The sequence below is a fragment of the Symphalangus syndactylus genome, chromosome 3, assembly GCF_028878055.3.
Source record: "Symphalangus syndactylus isolate Jambi chromosome 3, NHGRI_mSymSyn1-v2.1_pri, whole genome shotgun sequence".
NCBI classification, from domain to species: domain Eukaryota; kingdom Metazoa; phylum Chordata; class Mammalia; order Primates; family Hylobatidae; genus Symphalangus; species Symphalangus syndactylus.
In genome coordinates this window covers 45,885,812-45,905,102 of record NC_072425.2, presented here as the reverse complement: position 1 = coordinate 45,905,102, position 19,291 = coordinate 45,885,812, and the positions used below count along the sequence as shown (strand labels likewise).

The window sequence follows — 19,291 nt, the reverse complement described above, 5'->3', positions numbered from 1 at the left end:
AAAATTTCTCAGCCATTCCATGAACTAAAGCAACAGTGCAGAGATAACAGGAGCTGAGCATAGACATAAACTGAGCTGCATACCATTCCAACACAGTCTCAAATGGAACCACTCTTAGAAATAAGGCTGCAGTGAGCTATGATTGTGCCAGTGCACTTCAGCCTGGGCGACAGAGTGAGACCTTGCCATAAAAAAAAAAAAAATTAATTCTGCCCCTGCAATGTCTGTTGCATGCAACCTCTCCCTTCTATCTTCTTGCCCTACCTGGCTTCAGACCTGTGTTACTTCTTTCTGATGGGTTGCTCCCTGGCCAGCAGGATCTCCCATCTCTCTGTCCTCTAGCATAGCTTCTCACTGTGATTCAGAGTAGCTTGTCTAAAATACAGGTCCCATCATGTCACATCCCCTCTCAAAACCCTTCCATGCTTTCCGTGATGCATAATACATTCCACACTCCTTGAGTTGCAGTTCAAGGCCTCTTCTCCTCTCACATCCCTCCCCGTGCACTGGCTCTACCACCCTGAACTGCTTGCTGGTCTCTGAATTGACCATGCATGTTCCCTTCTCCAAGCCTTTGCTTGTGCTGTTCCTCAGCCTGCCCTATGGAAATCCTCCTTTGCATTTTCACCTTGATAGACTTGTTGCTTAAACTGTGGTCCCTGGACCAGCAGCATGGGCATCATCCAGGAGCTCATTAGAAACAGAGTCCCAAGGCCGGGCACAGTAGCTCACACCTGTAATCCCAGCACTTTGGGAGGCCAAGGTAGGGTGATTGCTTGAGGCCAGGAGTTTGAGACCAGCCTGGGCATCATAGTGAGACCCCATGTCTACAAAAAATGAAAAAATTAGCCTGATGTGGTGACATGTGCCTGTAGTCCCAGCTACTTGGGAGCCTGAGATGGGAGGATCGCTTGAGCCCAGGAGGTTAAGGCTGCAGTGAGCCGAGGTCACACCCCTGAACGAACCCCAGCCTGGATGACAAAGGGAGACTCTGTTTCAAAAAGAAAAAAGAAAAAAAAGAAAAGAAATATAGGATCCCAAATCCTGCCTCAGACCCACAGCATCAGATCTAGACCCACAGCATCAGATCTAGACCCCCAGCATCAGATCTGTACCTTAACCAGGCCCCCAGGTGATGTGTGTGGCACTCAAGTGTAAGCTGCAGTGCTGTGTAGCTTGGTGGGCAAGTGCTGAATCTGGGCAGTCAGATAGAGCTGGCCTGGTTCCAGGCTCTGCATGTATCAGTTGGTGACCTTGGACAATGTACTAATCCTTTTGAAACCTCAGTTTCCTCATCTGTAGAGCGAGGAAACTATAAATGAAATAATGCCCCAAGCTGTTAGCACAGTGCCTAGCACATGGAAAGCCCTTAATGAAGGAGAGTGGCCAGTAACAAGGTTCCATCTCAGTGCTAGCTGATGTTGTGCCTAAGCTGTCCTGTGTCCTTTCTCAGCATTGCTTGTATCGGGTTTATTCCATCAGGGGTGAGAACTCATTTGCAAGTCCATCTTGCTGAGGACGGGAAAGGCCAGGACCATGTCATTTGTGTTTGGAGTTTAGAATCATTGACCTTCCAGTGGAGGGAAATAAACAATCATAATCCGATGTGGGGAAAGTGAAACATAGCCAAACAAGGACTTTGCAAAGTGGGTGGGATCGAATTCATTCCAGAGTTTCTGCTCTTGGTAGAAATGGCCATTCTGCCTGTTGTAACCTGGGGGCTTTCTCATTCATCCATTTGTTCACTCACTTTTATGTAATATGTATTGACTGTCCTCTGAATACAAGCAATGTGTGATATCCTGGGCAGAAAATGAAAAGCAAGATAGGCTTGCTGCTTGCTATAGGATCCTCTAGGATCCTATAGTCTAATGGGGGACATTGATGCTAAATAAAGGATTGTACAAAAAGACTCTTTATGTTTATAAATGGTAGAAAATGTTAGAAAGCACAATGGGAGCTATGAAAGCACATGCCAGGACACTCTCATCTGTAGCAGGGTGTCAGAAGAGTCTCCCCAAGGAATGAAATTTAAGATGAGGTCTGAGGGGTGAACAGATTTAGCCAGGAAAGGAGGTGGGGCTGATGGGCTGGAAGAGGAGTGGAATGTTCCAGATACAGAGAAACAGAATGAGGAGAGGTTGGAAGAGACAGACTGAGTGTGGCTCGAACACGTTGAGGGAGGAAGGCAGGGTGAAGTTTCTGGGATGAAAGCAGGACCTTCGCCCAGGAGCCGCTTTTCCTAGCCTGGCCCTAAGGGAGCATCTTGACTTCCCACCGTCCCTCAGTCTTACAGCACTACCACCCCGGGCCACCCGGGGTAAAGGCCTTTCGTCTAGGTAGAGTGCAGTCAAGCCCTGGATTCTACTACCTGCCTTGCTCCTGCCTCTGCTTATCAGCCAGTGAATTGCTTCAGGGCAGGGGCAAAGGGTCTCTCTGCCTTTATATAGCATAAGAGAAGAGAATTTAAGAGACTTGCAGTAAAATATCTGGAAGCCAGAGTCAGAAGAGAGCCTGGATCCAGCACAAAGAGCCCCTGGTCCACCTTGGCCTCTCAGAGCCTCCCAGGCCATGGCAGCTGCCTGGCAAAGAGGTGGTGGAGGCAAGTGAGGAAGGTTTCTAACAATTGCTGTCTGTGGTTAGACTCCAGTCAGTCCTGGCTTTGCAAAGCTTCCTCCCGTCTATACAATGAAGAGGTCAGACCAGTGCTAAGGTCATCCAGGTCTGACATGATCTCTTTTTTTTATCTCTCTCTGGATCTCTGTATTGAGAACGTGCATCCGTGAACATAGGAAGAATACTCTTGCCAGGGAACAGAAATGCGGTTTGGGGAGGAATAACTCGGTGGGAGGTTTTTAGATGCTTTCACTCAGGGGAGCAATTCTTTAGACATGGTTGTACCCGTGAGATGTGGGGGATGCGTTACGCCTCTCCTGTCCAAGCCATTCCTTTGGAGACCTGCTTCTCAAACGGGTGTGCTCACAGTCCTTGGCTGTGTGACAGTGGCATGCGAAGAGCCACATTGTTTATTTCCTGGAGCATTTTACTCAGTGGTCGGTAATTTGTGGTGAGGAGACCAGTAACAACTGGGGAATAATTTGGAACATTTTTATATTATTAAAACAAACACACACACGTTTGGAGTGGAATTCAAAACTTAAGTGCTTTTAAAGATAAAGCAAGAGAATTAAATTTTCAAGGTCCTGGGGGACTCTTTGGCTAGACTCAGGCCCTCAGGTATATCTGATGACAGAGTGCTTTAGCAGAGATGATGTTATATACAGATTTGAGGTCCCCAACTTGTGGGGGATATTTAGAATTATTGCAAAGGATACACGGACATTTTCTGTCTACAGATACCTAACACCTGTGTGTGGAGGGGGCTATTAATGCTTTGATATTGACAAGATGGGGATGGTCACTGCCCTCCAAAGCTTTGGATTAGAACTGTCAACTCCAAGAGGGAAGGAACTTGTCTATCACTGCTGGATCTCCGGCACTTAGAATAGTGCCTGCTATACAGCAGGTGCTCAATAAATGCTTCTGGAATGAACAGAAATCTGTGTGTTGATGGCCATGAGAAGCTTTCATTTCTCCATCCACGTTTACCTTTCCAGGAATGGTGTGTGGGGCTGCTTTAGCATGGAGATCTTGGGTGGAATGTGAAGAATGCTGTCATGCATATGCATGTGGGAGGCTGGTTAGCCTTGCTCTGGTTCAAGATTTCTAAGAATCACTCTTTGGAGGCAGCCTTCCACCCAGCGTGGTCCATGCTGCATAGCGTAGGCTCCTTGTGTGAGAAGGCACAGTTCACCATTTATGCACCTTGGGTAGCTAGGACCCCCTGGGCCTCACTTCTCACAAGGCCTGCAAGTCCCCCCAAACACCTTACTCCCATCAGAACCCACTGGGAACCTGAGGCCTCAGAAAATGCTGGACTTTGGGGATCAACTATTCCAGCTCCCCCAAATTGCAGATGGGAAGATGGAGTTTCAAAGAGAACAAGGAACTTTCTGGGAATCACACACATTTTAGCTATGTGACTCCCAACATGTTCCTTGTTCTAGAACTGGGTCTGGAACTAGGTCTTCTGATATCCAGGTGGGTGGCATCAATCCATTTTGAAATTCCCCAGTGCTGCTTGATCATATCCATACCATTCTCAGGGATGTGCCTGACAATAGTGTGTGGTTAGAGCTGAGCGTTGGAAACATCACATGAACTTTAAATCCTAGTTCAGCACTTTTTTTTACTATGTGACTTGGGCACATTGCTCAGAAAGAGCGTGGGTTTCCTCATCTGGATGGTGGTTGTGGGTGGTGGGTATAGGAGTCCTACCTCCTGGGGCTATATGAGCTACTCAGCAGGTAATGCCCAGGAGTGCTCAGAGCCAGGGATGGGGAACCCAGTGCTGAGCCATCCGTCCCACAAAGTTAAGGTCATGCCCATCCCGTTCACCCCAAATCTCCATCACTTGCAGTGCCAGGCATGTGACGGCGTGTGCTTGATAGTCATTTGTGAATGAACAAATGAATGAATGAACAAAATGGACAGAATATGCTTAGCACCTGACATTTGCCCTGTGCCACCACCCTGAGAGCTAAGTATTGCCACCTCTATTTCCAGATAAGGAAGCTAAGGCTCAGAGAAGATAAAGAACATGCTCAAGATCACCTGGCTAGTACATGGCTGAGCAGGGACTTACATACAAGTTTCTCTGGCATCAAATTCCATGTCCTTTGCCCTGCACCATTCTGGGGGAGGCTGGTCCTCCTGAGGTTCCCCCGAGGTCACCTCCCCTCCCACCCCCCATTTCTGGTCTCTAGTTAGGAGGTGTCCACTGAGTTTTCATCTTGGAAGGTCTGATTCCCTCTCCCATTATTCTGGCGGTCCACAGGCTGTTCCTCCAGCAAACATTTGGAGACTGTCAAGCTGTACTTTCATCTAAATTAAACAAGAGTCAGCCTGTTTCAAAATATGACTTCAGGGTCACCATCTGTTCTGGCTGTTCCCTTAAACTCAAATCCCATTTTGGAGCCAAATGGGGCTCCAGCATCCCACAGAGAGTGTGTCTCTTTGCACAACTGAGCAGGAAAGTCTGTAGAAAGACAGTGTGTTTGATAACAACCCTCGGACAAATTTCTCTGGTTCTTTCTTTTCCCCTACTCAACAGCATCGACGTCATTGCATGTGGACCACAGGTCCCCACCACAGATTCAAATGCATTCCTTTCTACATTGAATACCTAGTGTGTACCAAGCTCTGTATGAGGCCCTTTCCCATGCCGTCTTCCGGGTCATGGGAGAGAGTGGCCTGGATCTTACAGTGGGGGGAATACAACATGCTGAAGCTGCTTGAGCTGGTCACACCATCAGTCTGGGCATCCGTTTTCTCATCTTGCGGACATTGCACTGGGTATTTTCTGAGGTCCTTCCCAGCTCTGAAGGTTACCCTGATTCTTCATCAGCGCCTTGGCCAATGTAGGCGAGATTTCACGGTGCCCACTGAAGCTATGAGCTCGTTCTGACTGCGCTGCTTGTCTGCCCTGGCTGAATTCACACAAGCTCATCTGTTGGGACGCCCCAGGCTGTTCCCAGGGCAGCTTGATTTTGCCCAGGGCATAACATGCCAAGTGCTGAGAGGCTGCAGGAAAGTATGTCTCCTGCTGTTGCCAAACTATCGCCTTCGCACCACATTCCAGATCGCCCAATTCCACCCTCTCCTTGGCAAGAAAAAGAAAGGGGACCCAACTGCCCAGGGCAGCAGCTTGGGGTGAAATGAGGATTCCTCCTAAAATGGTCAGCTAGAACCTTCCTCAGGAATCTGCCAAGGCACCCGGTTGCCTGTTGCATAAATTTTAGTCTCCTTGGCTGGACATTCGACGCTCTCTGACTCCAGTCTCCTTAAGGAAAAAGAATTGAGAGTAGCAAAGGCTGGGAAGTCCCAACCACTGCAGTTAAGGCCTGCAGTCTTAAGCTCCTTCAGCTTCAGTCCTCTCATCTGAAAATGGCATAGCCACAGTCCCCACCCCATCAGACTGCCTTGAGGTTAGGTGAGCTAATGCACCTAAGTGCTGAGCTCAGGGTTGGCCTGTTGTGAGATTAACGTTTCTAAGTCTGAATCTCTCTGGATCCATAATTCTCTCCTTTTTGCTCCAATGCTGGAGGCTATCTCAGGGTCCCATTTTTCCCATCCTTGGAATCACTCACTTGGCCCTCGTTTTCCTAATTGTGTGGGTTTGCTCATGCTCTGCTCACTCCACTGTGTTCACCTGTGTGAAGCCTCCCAAGCCTATCTCCATTGGCCTTTCTTTCAGGTCCCCTTCCCAGTGTCCCCCAGTGGGCAGGGAGTGCTCCCTCTTTAAGCCCCTGCAGGACTTTCCTGTCCTTTGCTCATGGCTCCAAGCTCAGATCACCTGTATCCAGGCCCTGTGTTGGTATCTGGTCCTTTTTTCCCAGGGGACCCAATTCCTTGTCCTCTTGATCTCCCAGAGCCCAGCCCAGGGCCAAGTCCAGATGGGGTTGGAAAGTGGATGCTGGTTGTGGACAAGGCCAGACTGGGCCCAGGATAGAGTGAATGATAGTAAGGTCCCCTCCTGACTCTCCTTCTGGGAGGGAAGAGAGAGGACCATTCTCCCCTAGGGAGATGTAAATTATGGCTGCCTTGAGGCCTGTGGATAACAACTCAAGAGATTTCATTGACCACATAGTATCAATCATGCCAAAGAAATCAAGAAACACCCCAGGCCATGCTTCACTTAGAGAAAGACTTAGAAAGCTCAGAATTAAAATACGTATTTCAAGCTCATCCTATCATTCAGTGCTCCTCCTAACCCAATGCAGCACCCCCATGGAGAAGATGGGGTCTTTTCCATGCAGGAGGACCAGGGATCTTACCAGTCTGCTCCTGGGATCTCCAGGGCTGGCCTGTCCCATCCTACCTTGCCCCATGGCCCCAGCTCATGCTCTGACACCCGGATAGGCCATGAGCAGCCTCCCTGAGGCCTCTAGCCAAACCTCAAGGACCCTAACAGTATATAATAGAGAAGGGGAAGCACTGTTGTTCACATTCTCCACCCAGACCATGTTGCAGCGGGGAGGAAGATAGAGGCAGCTGGAAATGAGTCTGAAGTCTGAGAAGCCAGTGTGTTTAAGAGAGTCACTCTCATCTCAGTGAAGGAGAGCCGAGGGCAGCCATTTTGCAGAAGGCTGCTCATTCAAAGCCTCCTGCTTAGGGAGAGGGGATTGCAGCCCCCAGTAAAGCTACAATGAACTCTGTGTGGTTATTAATATTATATTATACCTCAACAGTGGGGATCAGATGAGAGCTAAGCTATTAAGTGCATATTAAGCTAAATGGTGCTGGTGGGATTACTGTGACAACTATTGGCATTCATTAGAATTCTTTATGATTGATGATAAATGTGATGTGTTAAGACAGGCATACAGTCATGCTTGTCTAGAGTCCATTAAGCTCATTCATTCATACACATGTGTGTTATTTGTACATTCATTCATTCATCAAGTGCTCAATTTATGCCTACTTCGGGCAAGGTCTCACATTAGGGAGGTGAGGGTGACACTGGGAGATATGGAGATGAAACAGAACATGCTGCCTACCTCCTAAAGGGCTCACAGGCTGCTGAGGGACACAGGTGAGGAACAGATAACAGAGTAGTGAGAAATTGGAGCTTTCTGTGAAACTGGCCCTGGAGGGAGCGGGGGTTCCTAGGGAGATAGTATGAGTCACTCATAGACATCTAGAGAGAGTCCCCCGGAGAATGGGGGACCACCAGGCCCAGCTTAACAATGTAGCTAGAGCAGCCTTCTCTGGATGTTTTCAGACCCCTGATGGCCACATGGGGCCAGAGGAGGTGGGGGTGAAGCCAGGAAGTGGCCACCGCAGGCCCCTCCTAGAAGGTGTATGCCGACCCTGTTCTGTACTGACTTTCCCTGGGGAGCCGCAGCTCTGTTGGAGACCACAAGTTTCCCCCTGCCTGCAGAACCCTCTCCTGACAGGCCCTGCCCCAGGGGGCTGGAGTGCCCAAGCCTCTCTACATCCACTTACCTCCAGGGGCTGACTTGGACAGGCTTCCTGCTGGCCAGCCTTCTTCCCCCATAGCCAGGGCCACTTGGCTGCCTCACCCCAGGCCCTAGGACATTCCTGTTTTCCATCAGTGGGATCTAGTGATTCAGGGGACTTAGCATCCCATCAGCCTGGCTGGGAGGTGGCTTGAATGTGCTATGATCACAGAAAAGCGCCATCTCTACCGTCTAGTACTGGGGCCCTGCCTGTGTTGGTCCATGGTGGAAGCAGTTACAATCCTGCCCCTGCACCCTCTGCCTGGGTCTCTGGCCCCTGCACCAGACATCCGTGCTGTTGGCTGCCTGCTCTTGTCTCCAGGTCCATGACTGCCCATGACTGGCCTCCATTCAGGTAGTAGGATGCCATCTTTGCCTCAACAGCACAGCAGTTCTCAAACTAGAGTGTGCATCAGAGACACTAGCGGGCTGGTTAAAACACAGGGTGCTGGGCCTCAGCCCAGAGTTTCTGATTTTGTAGGTCTGGAGTAGGTCCCGACAATCTACATCTCTAATAAGTCCCCAGATACTGCTGCTGCTGGTCCAGAAACCACACTTTGAGAACCACTGGCGTCATGGATAAGCAGATGGGCTATGGAGTTTGAACCCAGGTTGTCTGAGTCCAAAACCTGGCCCAGCCACTTACTAGCTGTGTGACCTAATCCCTCTGCACCTCAACCTCCTCATCTATAAAACAAAGGTAATAAGAACACCCTCCTCATTGTTACTGTGAGTATTGGATGACACAGTCCAGGTAACTCACTTGCAGTCATGCTTGGACACAGCATGCAGTAAGTAAGCATTCAGTGAATGTGTGAGTTTCCTAGGGCTGTGCTAACAAATGACCACAAACTGAGTGGCTTAAAACAGCAGTAACTTATCCTTGTCCAGTTCTGGAGGCCAGAAGTGTGAAGTGGAGGTGTGTGGGCTGGGTGGCACTCCTCCTGGGGCTCTAGCAGGGAATCCATTCCTTGCCACTTTCAGCTTCTGGTGGCTGCCAGCAGTCCTTGGCTTGTGTCCACTTCATTTTAATCTTTGCCTCTGTGGCCACATTGCCACCTCCTCTTCTGTCTGTCAAACCCCTTCCATGTGTCTTATAAGAACACCTGTCACTGGATCTAGTGCCCACCTAGATAATGCAGGATGATCTCTTTATCTCAAGATCCTTAACTTATATCTCAAAGACTGTAAATGTAATGAACATATTTAGAAATGAGGACATGGACATATCTTTTCTGGTGGTCACCACGGAGCCCACTTTAGGGAACACAGGCTATTATCATTATTAAGTTGTTTCTTGCAGCTCCTGCAGTTGGGCCTGGCCTATAGCTTCCTGCCCAGGGGCAAGGGCAGGGGGAGGAGGAGTGAGCTGACTCCCAGGTTCCAGCTTCTGGTCAGCTGCACTTTATTCAAGACAACCCATTTTCAGGCTGGGGCAGAGAATTCTGCCTATTAAACTATACTGGCTATGTTATAGCATTTCAGCATGTTCAGATTTCATTGATCTGAGAAAAAACGCCAATCCCAGCTCCCCAGACTCCTGTCTGGGGCCCTTTGTCCATGTTAATTGTTCCTCATACCCTGGCAAGTTGTATTTGGCAAAGCATTTTCTCATTCAAAACCCTACTGGATCCTCACTGCAGTCTCGTGAGAGAGATTGTACCACCCTATTTTGCAGATGAGAAAACTGAGGCCCAGGGGGAAAATTTGCACAAAGCTGCCTTTCATGGCAATTCTAAACAGTAATTCATGGGAGAGAAAAGAAAGCTAATGTCACTGATAATACTAACTACCACCACCGCTATGCTTCATTCATCGTGTGCCTTTGCTTGGCCCTCTGCTCAGTGTTTTATGTCTCTTACCTCAGGTCGTTCTCAAAACTCTCTCCTGAAGTAGGTAGCATTCCTCTGTTGCAGATCTAGAAACTCTGGCTCAGAGAAGTGAAGTATCTTATCCAAAGTTGCCCATCTTTTAAATGCAGAGTTGAGGTTGAGTCTTTCTCCCTAATACCAGGTTGCTCAGAGATCTGTCTCCTACCTCCGAAAAAATGTCAGGGCAGACAAGAAGAGAACAGTGGCTGCCCAGTGGCCAGCAAGAGTAGAGGCCCCTATCCTCCCAGAACTGGTCAGAAGACAAAGCCCGTGAGAGACCCCCTCTCATTGTCAGCAGAGCCCTGTTCCTGGTAGCTGGTACGGAGGTGCCCAGTGTTGATGCCCCCAGCCACAGGGAGGGAGTCAGGGCAATCGGAATAGAGAGGCAGATGGGCCCAAGGTCACTGAGGGCTGGGACAACAATAAGGGTGTGCTTCCTGGAGTGGGTCAGGCTTGGGTTGAAGTGACATCCCTGGAGAGCAGCAGAGACAGACTCAAAGCCTCGCATCAGACAGATGAGGGCTTAAAATCTCCAGTCTGGGATTTGATAGCTGGGTGCCCTTGGGCAAGTTATTTAACTTCCCAGTGCCTCATTCCTTCATCTGTAAATTGGGAACAATAAGAGTGGGGTTGTTTTGAAGAATTCAGGGGCTATAATTAGCATCACCTGGGAAGTTTGTACAGCCTCCGCATGCCCAAGCCACACCTGAACCAGCTCAATCAACATCTTTGGGAGTGAGGCACAGGCATTAGTAGTTAAAAAAAAAAAAAAGTCTCCCCAGGTGATTCTACTGTGCAGCCAGGGTTGAGAACCACCGCTATGCAAGTAAAGCACTTCGTGCCCAGGACATAGTAAGGGCTCCGTATACAGGAACTATTGACCATTCACTCGTGCACGAAACAAACATTTATTGAGCACTTACCTATGCCAGGCTCTGGATTACATGCCAGGTATCACCTGTTCACAGCAGCTGTCTGAATTTATTTATGTACTATTTCTAGCATAGCTTCCAATAGAGGGATTGTGGAGTTCAGTGCTTTGTGAAGCCAGGACCCCAAGTCCGTAATTCTGGGGAGAAGGTTTTACTGACAACGAGGAAAGGAGGGAAAAGCAGAAAATGTACCCAAATCAGAGAAACCAAACTCTGTGTATGGGAAGAGCAGTCTGAGCTCTCTGAACCCTTAAGGAGGTAGCAGGAGAAGACAGTGTGGGCTTCAGACTTTCTGTGGGCTCCTCTGTAAATATCCGCCCCTACAACACCCCAGCTTCCACAGCTGTGATGTGGAAGGGCTTTCAATGATTGGTTTGATTGTTTTTAGCCGCAGAACTCTTCATTCAAATGAGACTTAATGGAACCCAAACTATTAAACAAATGAAGTCTGAATTGCTTGGGTGTGAGTTTGTATATGAGTGTAGGTGAGTGTGTGTGGACGTGGGTTAGTGTGTGAGAGAGGGTCTATGAATAGATTGTGAGTGTGTGAGTAGGTAAGTGTGTGCATGTGTCAGTGTGTGAGTTTGTATGAGTTTGGGATGAGTGTGGGTGGAGGTGCATAAGTCGGTGTATATTGGAGTATATAAACGTGTGTGTATCTATTTGTATTTGTATATCTATGTGTTAGTTTGTGTGGCGTGAACCTTCGAAAGTATGTGTATGAGTATGTGTTATGAGTATGTGAACCTATGCGTGTGTATGAGAGAGTGGTAAGAATAACAGATTTATACTGTGTATTTGTGGGTGTATCCGTGTGTGCATGTGTGCCTGTGTGTTAGGGCGCCAAGGGGCAGAACTTCTCCTGCTAAGGCCTCCTCTATCCCCCTCCCTCTCTCATCCCCAGCCCTGGAAAATACTGCTTGAATCCCCCTGGTCTATGTGTCTACACTGGTCCTGCCAGCAGTCCTGTGTCCCCTTGGAATGCTGGGCCTGACGGCTTCCAGGAGCCGTGGGCTGTAGAGCATCCATGTCCAGCAGGTCACTGCATGCTCCCATCCCGTGCCCCTCACGTGCCCCCGACAGGCCCCTTCTTCTCCGTGCCGTTTTCCATGTGTTTTCCTCCCAGAGCCCTGAGCTGAGCCCTCCAGAGCTGCCTGCTGGGTGGGGGTGATGACTCATTTCAGTTGATGTCATCCTCAAGATTCAAGGCCCTCAATGCACTCAAAGAGTCTTTGTTCCCCAAATGGAAAAGGAAAGTCCATACACCGAGAAGAGCTGACAACAAAACTCTTCCCAGATGCCCATGGCTGCTCACGCCTGCCCGCACCTGCTGGCCTTCACTGTGCCACCTAGTCCACATGGTCCCTGGGGTGGCTCTGTGCCCAGGATCCAGGAACCAGAGGTTGAGGGAAGGGGGTAAAGGAAGGGATGTAAAGATGCCCACTGCAGCAAGACAGCAGGAACCACTGCTTCTTCCTGAGGTTGGATATGGCTCTTGCACTGCGGCGAACTGCTGCCAGGACTGAGGGGTCCACGTGTGTGCGCATGCACGTGGGCATGTGTGAAGGGAGCAGTGGCGAGCAGAGCCAGGTCACAGGATAGGGGAGTCACCCCATGCTCTCAGCAGAGCTGGGTCACAGAACAGGGGAGGCACCCCACGCTCTCAGCAGAGCCGGGTCACAGAATGGTGGAGGCACCCCACGCTCTCTCTCTCCGGGCTGCTCGCCCCAGTTCCTTATCTACTGGGCCTGTTCATCAATTATGTTGCTAATTCTCTCATGGCTAGCAGGTGGTTGTGAGGCTGAATGGAGGTGCTGTGCACTGACAGCTTGAGAGTGCCCGGCCCTGGTCAGCACTCAACCCAACGAGCGAGGACTCCCAGTGTTTACCGAATGCTCACTACACGCCAGGCCCTGTGCGAAGTAGGGTTCTCACTATGTTGTCCATTCTCACAATGTCTCTGTGAGCCAGGTCCTAGTGCTGCCCCACTTTATAGATTAGGAGGCTACAGAGGGACGAGGTGATCTGTGGAAGGCCCATGAGTGGCAGACCCAGGACTAAGCCTAGGTCTGTCTGATGCCAAAGCCCAGGCAGTTAGCCCTTACCTGTGGCTGTCACTTGAGAGTGGGCGTCAGATCGACACAGGCGAGACCCTGAAAGACTCCGATTCCATAGGCCCAAGCAGGAGGGGCAGACCTCTGACTTTTAAAAGCTCCCAGGGGTGACTGTGATACATGGCTAGGGCTGCCACCTTCACACCATGCTACCTTACTTAGTCCCATTTGAATCTTGACTCCACTGCTTATTTACCTCATGGACTTGGAACAGTAATTTAAGCCTCAGTTTTCTAACCTGTAAATGGGGATACTAATATCATCCATCTCATAAAGAATCAAGTGTAAGGATGACTGATTTGTGGAAAGCCCTTTGAACAGCACTTGGCATGCAGCAAGCCTGCAGAAAATTTTAGCTGCTGATGCTGTTGTTTCTTAACATTCTGTTCATTCAGAGTCCCCTTTGCCAGGCTCTGTGCTGGTGCTGAGGACCGAGAGATGAGTTGGCATGGTCCATGCCCAGGGCCCATGTCTAAGCATATGAGAGCAAGGGGAACTGGCCACTGGACTGCAGATGGATGAGGGTGTCTGGGAGGAAGGATGGAGGGGGACTGAGGGAACACAGAGGTATGCAGCTGCGCCTGGGAGAGCCACAAGGAAAGCTTGAAAGGCAATGGGCTATAACAGGGAGAGCCACAAGGAAAGCTTGAAAGGCAATGGGCTATAACAGGCAGAGCCCAGCTTCACATCTTCAGTGCTGGCTGCAGTACTGAGGATTCTGAGTGAGTGACTTCGTGTCTCGGGGGCTTGATTCCCTACTCTGCAAAATGAGAGAACGATCCCTGCATTGCCTCCCTCCTGGCAGAAGGAACAGGTAAGAGGATGCTTTGGAAACAGGAGAGGATACGGGACAGGTGAGGACTACTTCCTGCTGGGCTGCTTTTCAGCTGCTGGCCAGGAAAACCAAGCTTCAGCCAGGACTTCAGCTCCAGGCCTCCTCAAATCATCTTCTCCAGTTTAGGTCAGAGGCTCGAGAAAGCAAGAACGAGAGAACAAGAGAGCAAGAGAGAAAGAGAGGGAGAGGGAGAGAGAGAGAGGGAGGAGAGCTTATACAGTAACTTCATTGAACAGGAAAATTCCTATGCTATATATGAAAACCGGAAAAGAGAAGGAGGCGTTCTAAGTTTACATGTAGAAAAATGCTCTTCTGTAATTCAGAAAAATAGGGTCTTTGATTGTGGCCGAGCCAGGTCTCCTTTCTAAGTTGATCCAGGATTTTTTCCCTGGCAGGGAAACAGTTCTTTTTTCTAAGAAATGCATCGGGTGATAGGTTTTTCTAAGAACCTCTCGCATCCTTGCTGGGTGCAGATAAACCCTCAGGCACTGTGAGTTGTGTTGTGTTCATTTTCCTCAGAAAGGGAGTCAGGTGGAAACAGGAGCCCCCGGAGACTCCAGCCTGGGTGGGGCTGAGTTTCCACACAGGCAGAGAGCTGTGACATTTTCCTGAGCACAGTGCTCCTTGCCTCTGGCCAGGCCTTGCTGGCCAAAGACAAGGAAGTCTGTGGGGAGGGCTGGGTTTGTCCCGGCCCCTGTTGGAGTCATTCCTTCCAGGCCTGAAGGTTGTGGACTGAAAGAACCGGCAGTTAGGGGCGGTTAGAAAAACTGAAACACGGGCGGGAGACAAGGAGGAGGCAGACGATGAGGCTGTCAGACCTGGCAAGGGCCTTTGGAAAATATTTAGTCCAAGGCTCTAGTTTGACAGATATTGAATCTGAGGCTCAGAGAAGGGAAGGAACTGCTCAAAGTCATATGCCAAGTTGGTGGCAGAGTCCACCTTGCAGGCTGAGGCCCTTTCCACCACCCCATGCAACATCTGAGAGGTCAGGATGTTGAAGTTGAGGCTGACTTATGTGTGGTCTCAGAGGGGTAGAGCTAGGCCCAGCCAGGTAGGTGGGAGTTGCAGGGACGGTTGCCTCAGTTCAACATGAGAAAGGACTTCCAAAGACTTCGAATTGTGCAGCAATGGTCAGGTGGCCGTGAGTGGAGATGAGCAGGTGGAAGCCAGGTGGCTTTGGATGGGTGAGCATTGTAGGAAGCTCCTCCCCAGATGGTGAGCTGCACTGTCCTACATGGACTGCGGTTGCTGAACTCCTGTCCCTCCAGGGTGGTGGGAGAAAGGGAAGTCACATGCCAGAAGGTGTGATTTAGACATACCCAGGGTCCTTGGGGGCCACCTCTCTGTAGGGGTGTCCAAAGGGAAGGGAAAGAACAGTCCTAGAAGATGCGAGAACCCCACCCTCCCAACTCGCTGGCAGGACAAGCTGACAAAGGGCAAGGAGGAGGGACACGTGGCTTCTCCGGTGGTCTGCCCCCCATGCTGCAGGCACAGAGGAGGGGGACCGAGCACCTTCTCTTCTCCCCAGGGGCTGAGTGCCAGGAAACTCAGGTGAGAGGAGCCCTTCTGGAGTCCCAAGGGCAGCCCCCCCCCACCTTACCCTACATACCCTTCATCCTACTGGTCCAGCCCCAGGCCACAGGCAGTATAGGGTCATCTGGACCCCCTCAGCCCCGGCCCCCCAGTGAGAATACACCCACCCGCTTGCAGGAGTCACCGTGCCCGTTTAAGCTGACTGAAGTGTGCCGTTGGTCTTTAGAGGCGTCTGTGGGAATGGTAGAGACCCAGGAGGGGCACCTTCGGCCTTTCCCAGCACTCGGTGCAGAGAAACAGCAGAGGAGGGAAATGAGGCGTTATGGGTTCTAGGCCTGGCTTGGCCACACTCACTGCATGGCCTCAGACCTGCTGTCTTGGGTCCCTTACAGATCTTTCGCTTTGAGTCTGTTGTTGAGAATCCCGGTTCACAGCGCAGGTGGAAAGCCTTCCTTGCAGTTGATAGAAGCGCAGTTCCCGTAGAGACCGCCAGGGGCCGCTGCCGCGCACGGTCCCGGAGCGTCCTCAGCCTCTCTCGCGCCTCCGTCAGGACGTCTCCGCAGCGCTCCTTCACCCGGAGCGAGGAACGCTGCTTAGCCTCCTCCGGCCTTAAATGCTAACTAGCGCGAGCGCTGGGCTCAGGTCCCGGATGATCATCTGTGAGAGGGAGCTTTGCAAAGCCAGCTACAGTTCTCTAGGGAGGCAAGGCTCCAAAGCTCAGGCTAGTCCCGGGCACTGCTTCAGGACCCCACGGATGGAAGGACTGATCCAGCCCATCGCACGGAAGGGGAAACCGAGGCCCAGCGGGGTAGGGGAGGTGCCAGAGGATGTCCCTGAGCCTGTGGCAGAGAGGAGGAGGAGAGGTGAGAGTTCGCTCCTGTTTTTCATCTCTGGCCAAATCGCTGTCATCTGTGTGGAAGGAAAACCTGAACCCTGCTCTGTTTGTTTCTTCATGGCTGGGATTCCGCCTGGTTTCCATGGAAACTGGCTTTGGACCCTTGGGAGGAAAGTCGCACCCTGCCCTGACTGCTCAGATTTTCCTCTGCCTCCTCTGTCTCTGAAACCGTCTGGTTTCTCTTCTCTGCGCCCTGAGGAGGGGCCACCCCAAAACTGCACTTAGGAGTCTGATCTAGATTTGAGGGAGGGAGGCTCAGGTTATCTCTCCCTGTGTCCGTTCCTTCACAGCATCCCCTTGGCTCTGTGGATGTTTAGAGGAGGGGGGGATGACTTTGGCCCTTTTGCGGAGTAAGAGTGGGGCCCCCGTGTGTTGGGGTGCAGCTGAGCCTGACTGGAAAGTTTTAGATGTGAGAAGGTGGGGAAGAGTGATGTCACTAGAAGGAATAGCATGAGTGAAGGCAAAGACACGGAGGGAGAATGAGGAGATGAAGCAGAGGGTGTCTCGAGTGGAATTTTGCTTTTATGCTGATGGCACTGGGGAGCCACTGAAGGCTTTGGAGCTTGTAATAGGAGCAGATGACTGCTAATGGTCTCCTAGATAGTGAGCTGCTTGAGCACACATGTTCCAGGCTTAGCTCCATGTCTCCAGCGCTACACAAGGCACAATGTGGGAGCTTTAGAAATATGGTCAAATTCATGAATTAGAAAAGTAAGTTGAAAAACCTCCATTGGAAATGAAGCTATCTCTAAGCATTAATGAAGTGAGAGAATAAGACCGGTCAGATGTAGCCCCAGGAAGTGTTTGAAAGCAGTGAAAATACATAGAATAAATCACAGTGGATGTGGCTCTGAGAGTCTATCTGGTCTAACTCTCTGATGGGGAAACTGAGATCAGGGAGGGGGAGCAGCTGGCCCAAGGTCACAGACAGAGTCTTGAACCTGAGTCCTTCCTCCCCTCCCTGGGTCTCTCATTGCCCCATGGATTCATGCCTCCCAGATGGGCTCCCTGGGCCAGTGGATCCAGCATCGTGGAGGTGGGAGGGAGCCTGGACTTTCAGGTGATGGATGGGCATGCAGTGAGGTCATTGTTGGATGTCAGACTGGAGCCCGGCCTCAGTGACTCTCACCAGGGCCTCAGACTGTGAGCCTGGCACCTTCAATTCTGGAATGCCTAGGATTTAGTTCAGCCAGCAAACACTTCCTGAGGACCTGCTCAGGGACAAAGCCTGGGTGTGGGGGAGACAGGGAGACGTGGACACCAGTGCCTACACTTAAGGAGGTTCCAAGATGGTAGGGTCCAACACCTGTGTCATACAATGCCATATATGCTACATAGAGTCAGGGCCAAGTGCAGGAGCAGGAATGCCCAGACTACCTGGTGGGGGAATCCAAGAAGACTTCATGGAGGAGGTGATGACATTGAAGTTGGGCCCTGAGATGTGTGGAACAGTTCCTCAAGTGGAGGGAACAGCATACACAAAGGCTCAGAGGTGTAAAAGGTAGGACCCATTCAGGATACCTTGAGTTTTCCAGTAAGACAATTGCATGGGAAATAGCAGGGTAATAATAATAGTGAAAGAAATGGCAGCTACCATTTATTAAGCACTCTGTGTGCTAAGCAGTGTGCCAAACATTTTAGGTATATTATTTCATTTAAGTCACACAATTGTCCTCTAAGAGAGGTATTATTGTCTGGGAATAAGTGTGGGCTGCTTCCAAGAATCCTCAGGCTGCAGAGTTCCATCAGCATGCTCCTCACCAGTCCCCAGTCCCCTCCAAAATGGTGGGATGTCTTCCCACCAGCTGTGATCTCCACCCTCCTCCCTTCTTGCCCAGCACAGAGCCATCCGAGGTCAAGCCCATGGACCCAGTTGCTGGGCCTGTTTGTCTTGGCTCCCTGGCTTCTCCTCCCCTCCCTGGTGGCTGCCTAAGCAGGTGGCCCTCCTGCTGGAGGCCAAAGGGAAATAAGCCAGCAGGCCCAGGCACAGCCACGGGTGAGCATGGGTCACTCCAGGCCAGGGGTCGTCCCCTACCACGCCATGCCATGGGACAGTGGGTGTGGAAGGACGTGGTGGGGGTTGCCGAGAGCAGGGCTGGGCTGCTGGGGCTGACTTGGGCTTGCTCTACATTCATGGCTGGGCTCCCTCTTGGCGGACTCTGTGGAAACAAGGCCTGCGGGCCAGCGCCTATCCATGTGTCCTGTCTTGAATGGCTGAGGTCTAGGCGGATGGAGGGCGAGAGGGTTAGGAAGGGATCTTTTTTGCAGACTTTGGTTTTTATTAATCTTATACCTTGCATTTCCCATCTGTCGTCTCACTGAATCCCCACATGGGAAGTGGGCAGGGACCTCCCCTGATCACCAGGAAGTCATCACCCAAAGGCTTTGTGTTTGGTAAAGGGCAAAGGAGGGATCTCATCCCAGCTGTGTCCAAGGAAGAGGATGTTCTCCACTGCAGGCTGCCTCCTTTGCCCCCTCTCCAGCTGATCAACCACTGGCCAGGGCCTGGAGTGGTCGGGGGCTGTGGGAGGGCACCAGCTCTGGGACTTGTGGTACCAAGACTCTGTCCACCCTTGCTTGGCTGCCCCATCTGTTGCTTCCTGGCTGGGCCTCCTGGTCATGGAAGTCTCCCTGAACATCAATTTCCCTGTCTAGAAACCAAGGATGTTGGATAGATTCATGAATTTTTGTTTTTAAGCAGACTCCCGGGCATAAGAATTCCCAGAATTGCCACGCGCAAGCCTGGATCTACTGGCCATGGGAAGCACTAGGCTGGTTTAAGCAATGAGCTTTCTGAGTGGGAGCCTCTCAGGCCCTTCTCCCTGTGTCCCCTCAACGCTCACCTGGCCCTGGATCCCTCAGAGACACCACTTGGAAACAAGCCACAGGATGTGAAGCTCTGGCGCTTTTACTCTCTGTGGCACCAGGAATTTTCTGGGCAGAAAGAGGCTTCCCCCTCCTGTTCCCAGCAGGAAAGAGAGAGGAAGTAGAGGAAAAGCTTTTTACTGCGTTGGATAAGTGAAGAAGAAA

At 50.8% G+C, this 19,291-nt stretch overlaps 1 protein-coding gene across 2 annotated transcripts in view; it reads left to right on the top strand.

Annotated features, from left to right (window-relative positions):
* Window positions 1-19,291, top strand: part of COL15A1 (collagen type XV alpha 1 chain) — a 133,769-nt gene that overhangs the window by 18,267 nt on the left and 96,211 nt on the right. The window contains exon 1 of one of the 2 annotated variants that reach the window (XM_055271691.1): window positions 15,960-16,229. The exons of the other annotated variant lie outside the window; for it this stretch is intronic. Coding sequence (XP_055127666.1) covers window positions 15,980-16,229 — 250 coding nt within the window. The 5' untranslated portion in view covers window positions 15,960-15,979. Of the gene's footprint in view, window positions 1-15,959; window positions 16,230-19,291 lie in introns of those variants that run through there. 2 annotated transcript variants of the gene reach the window in all.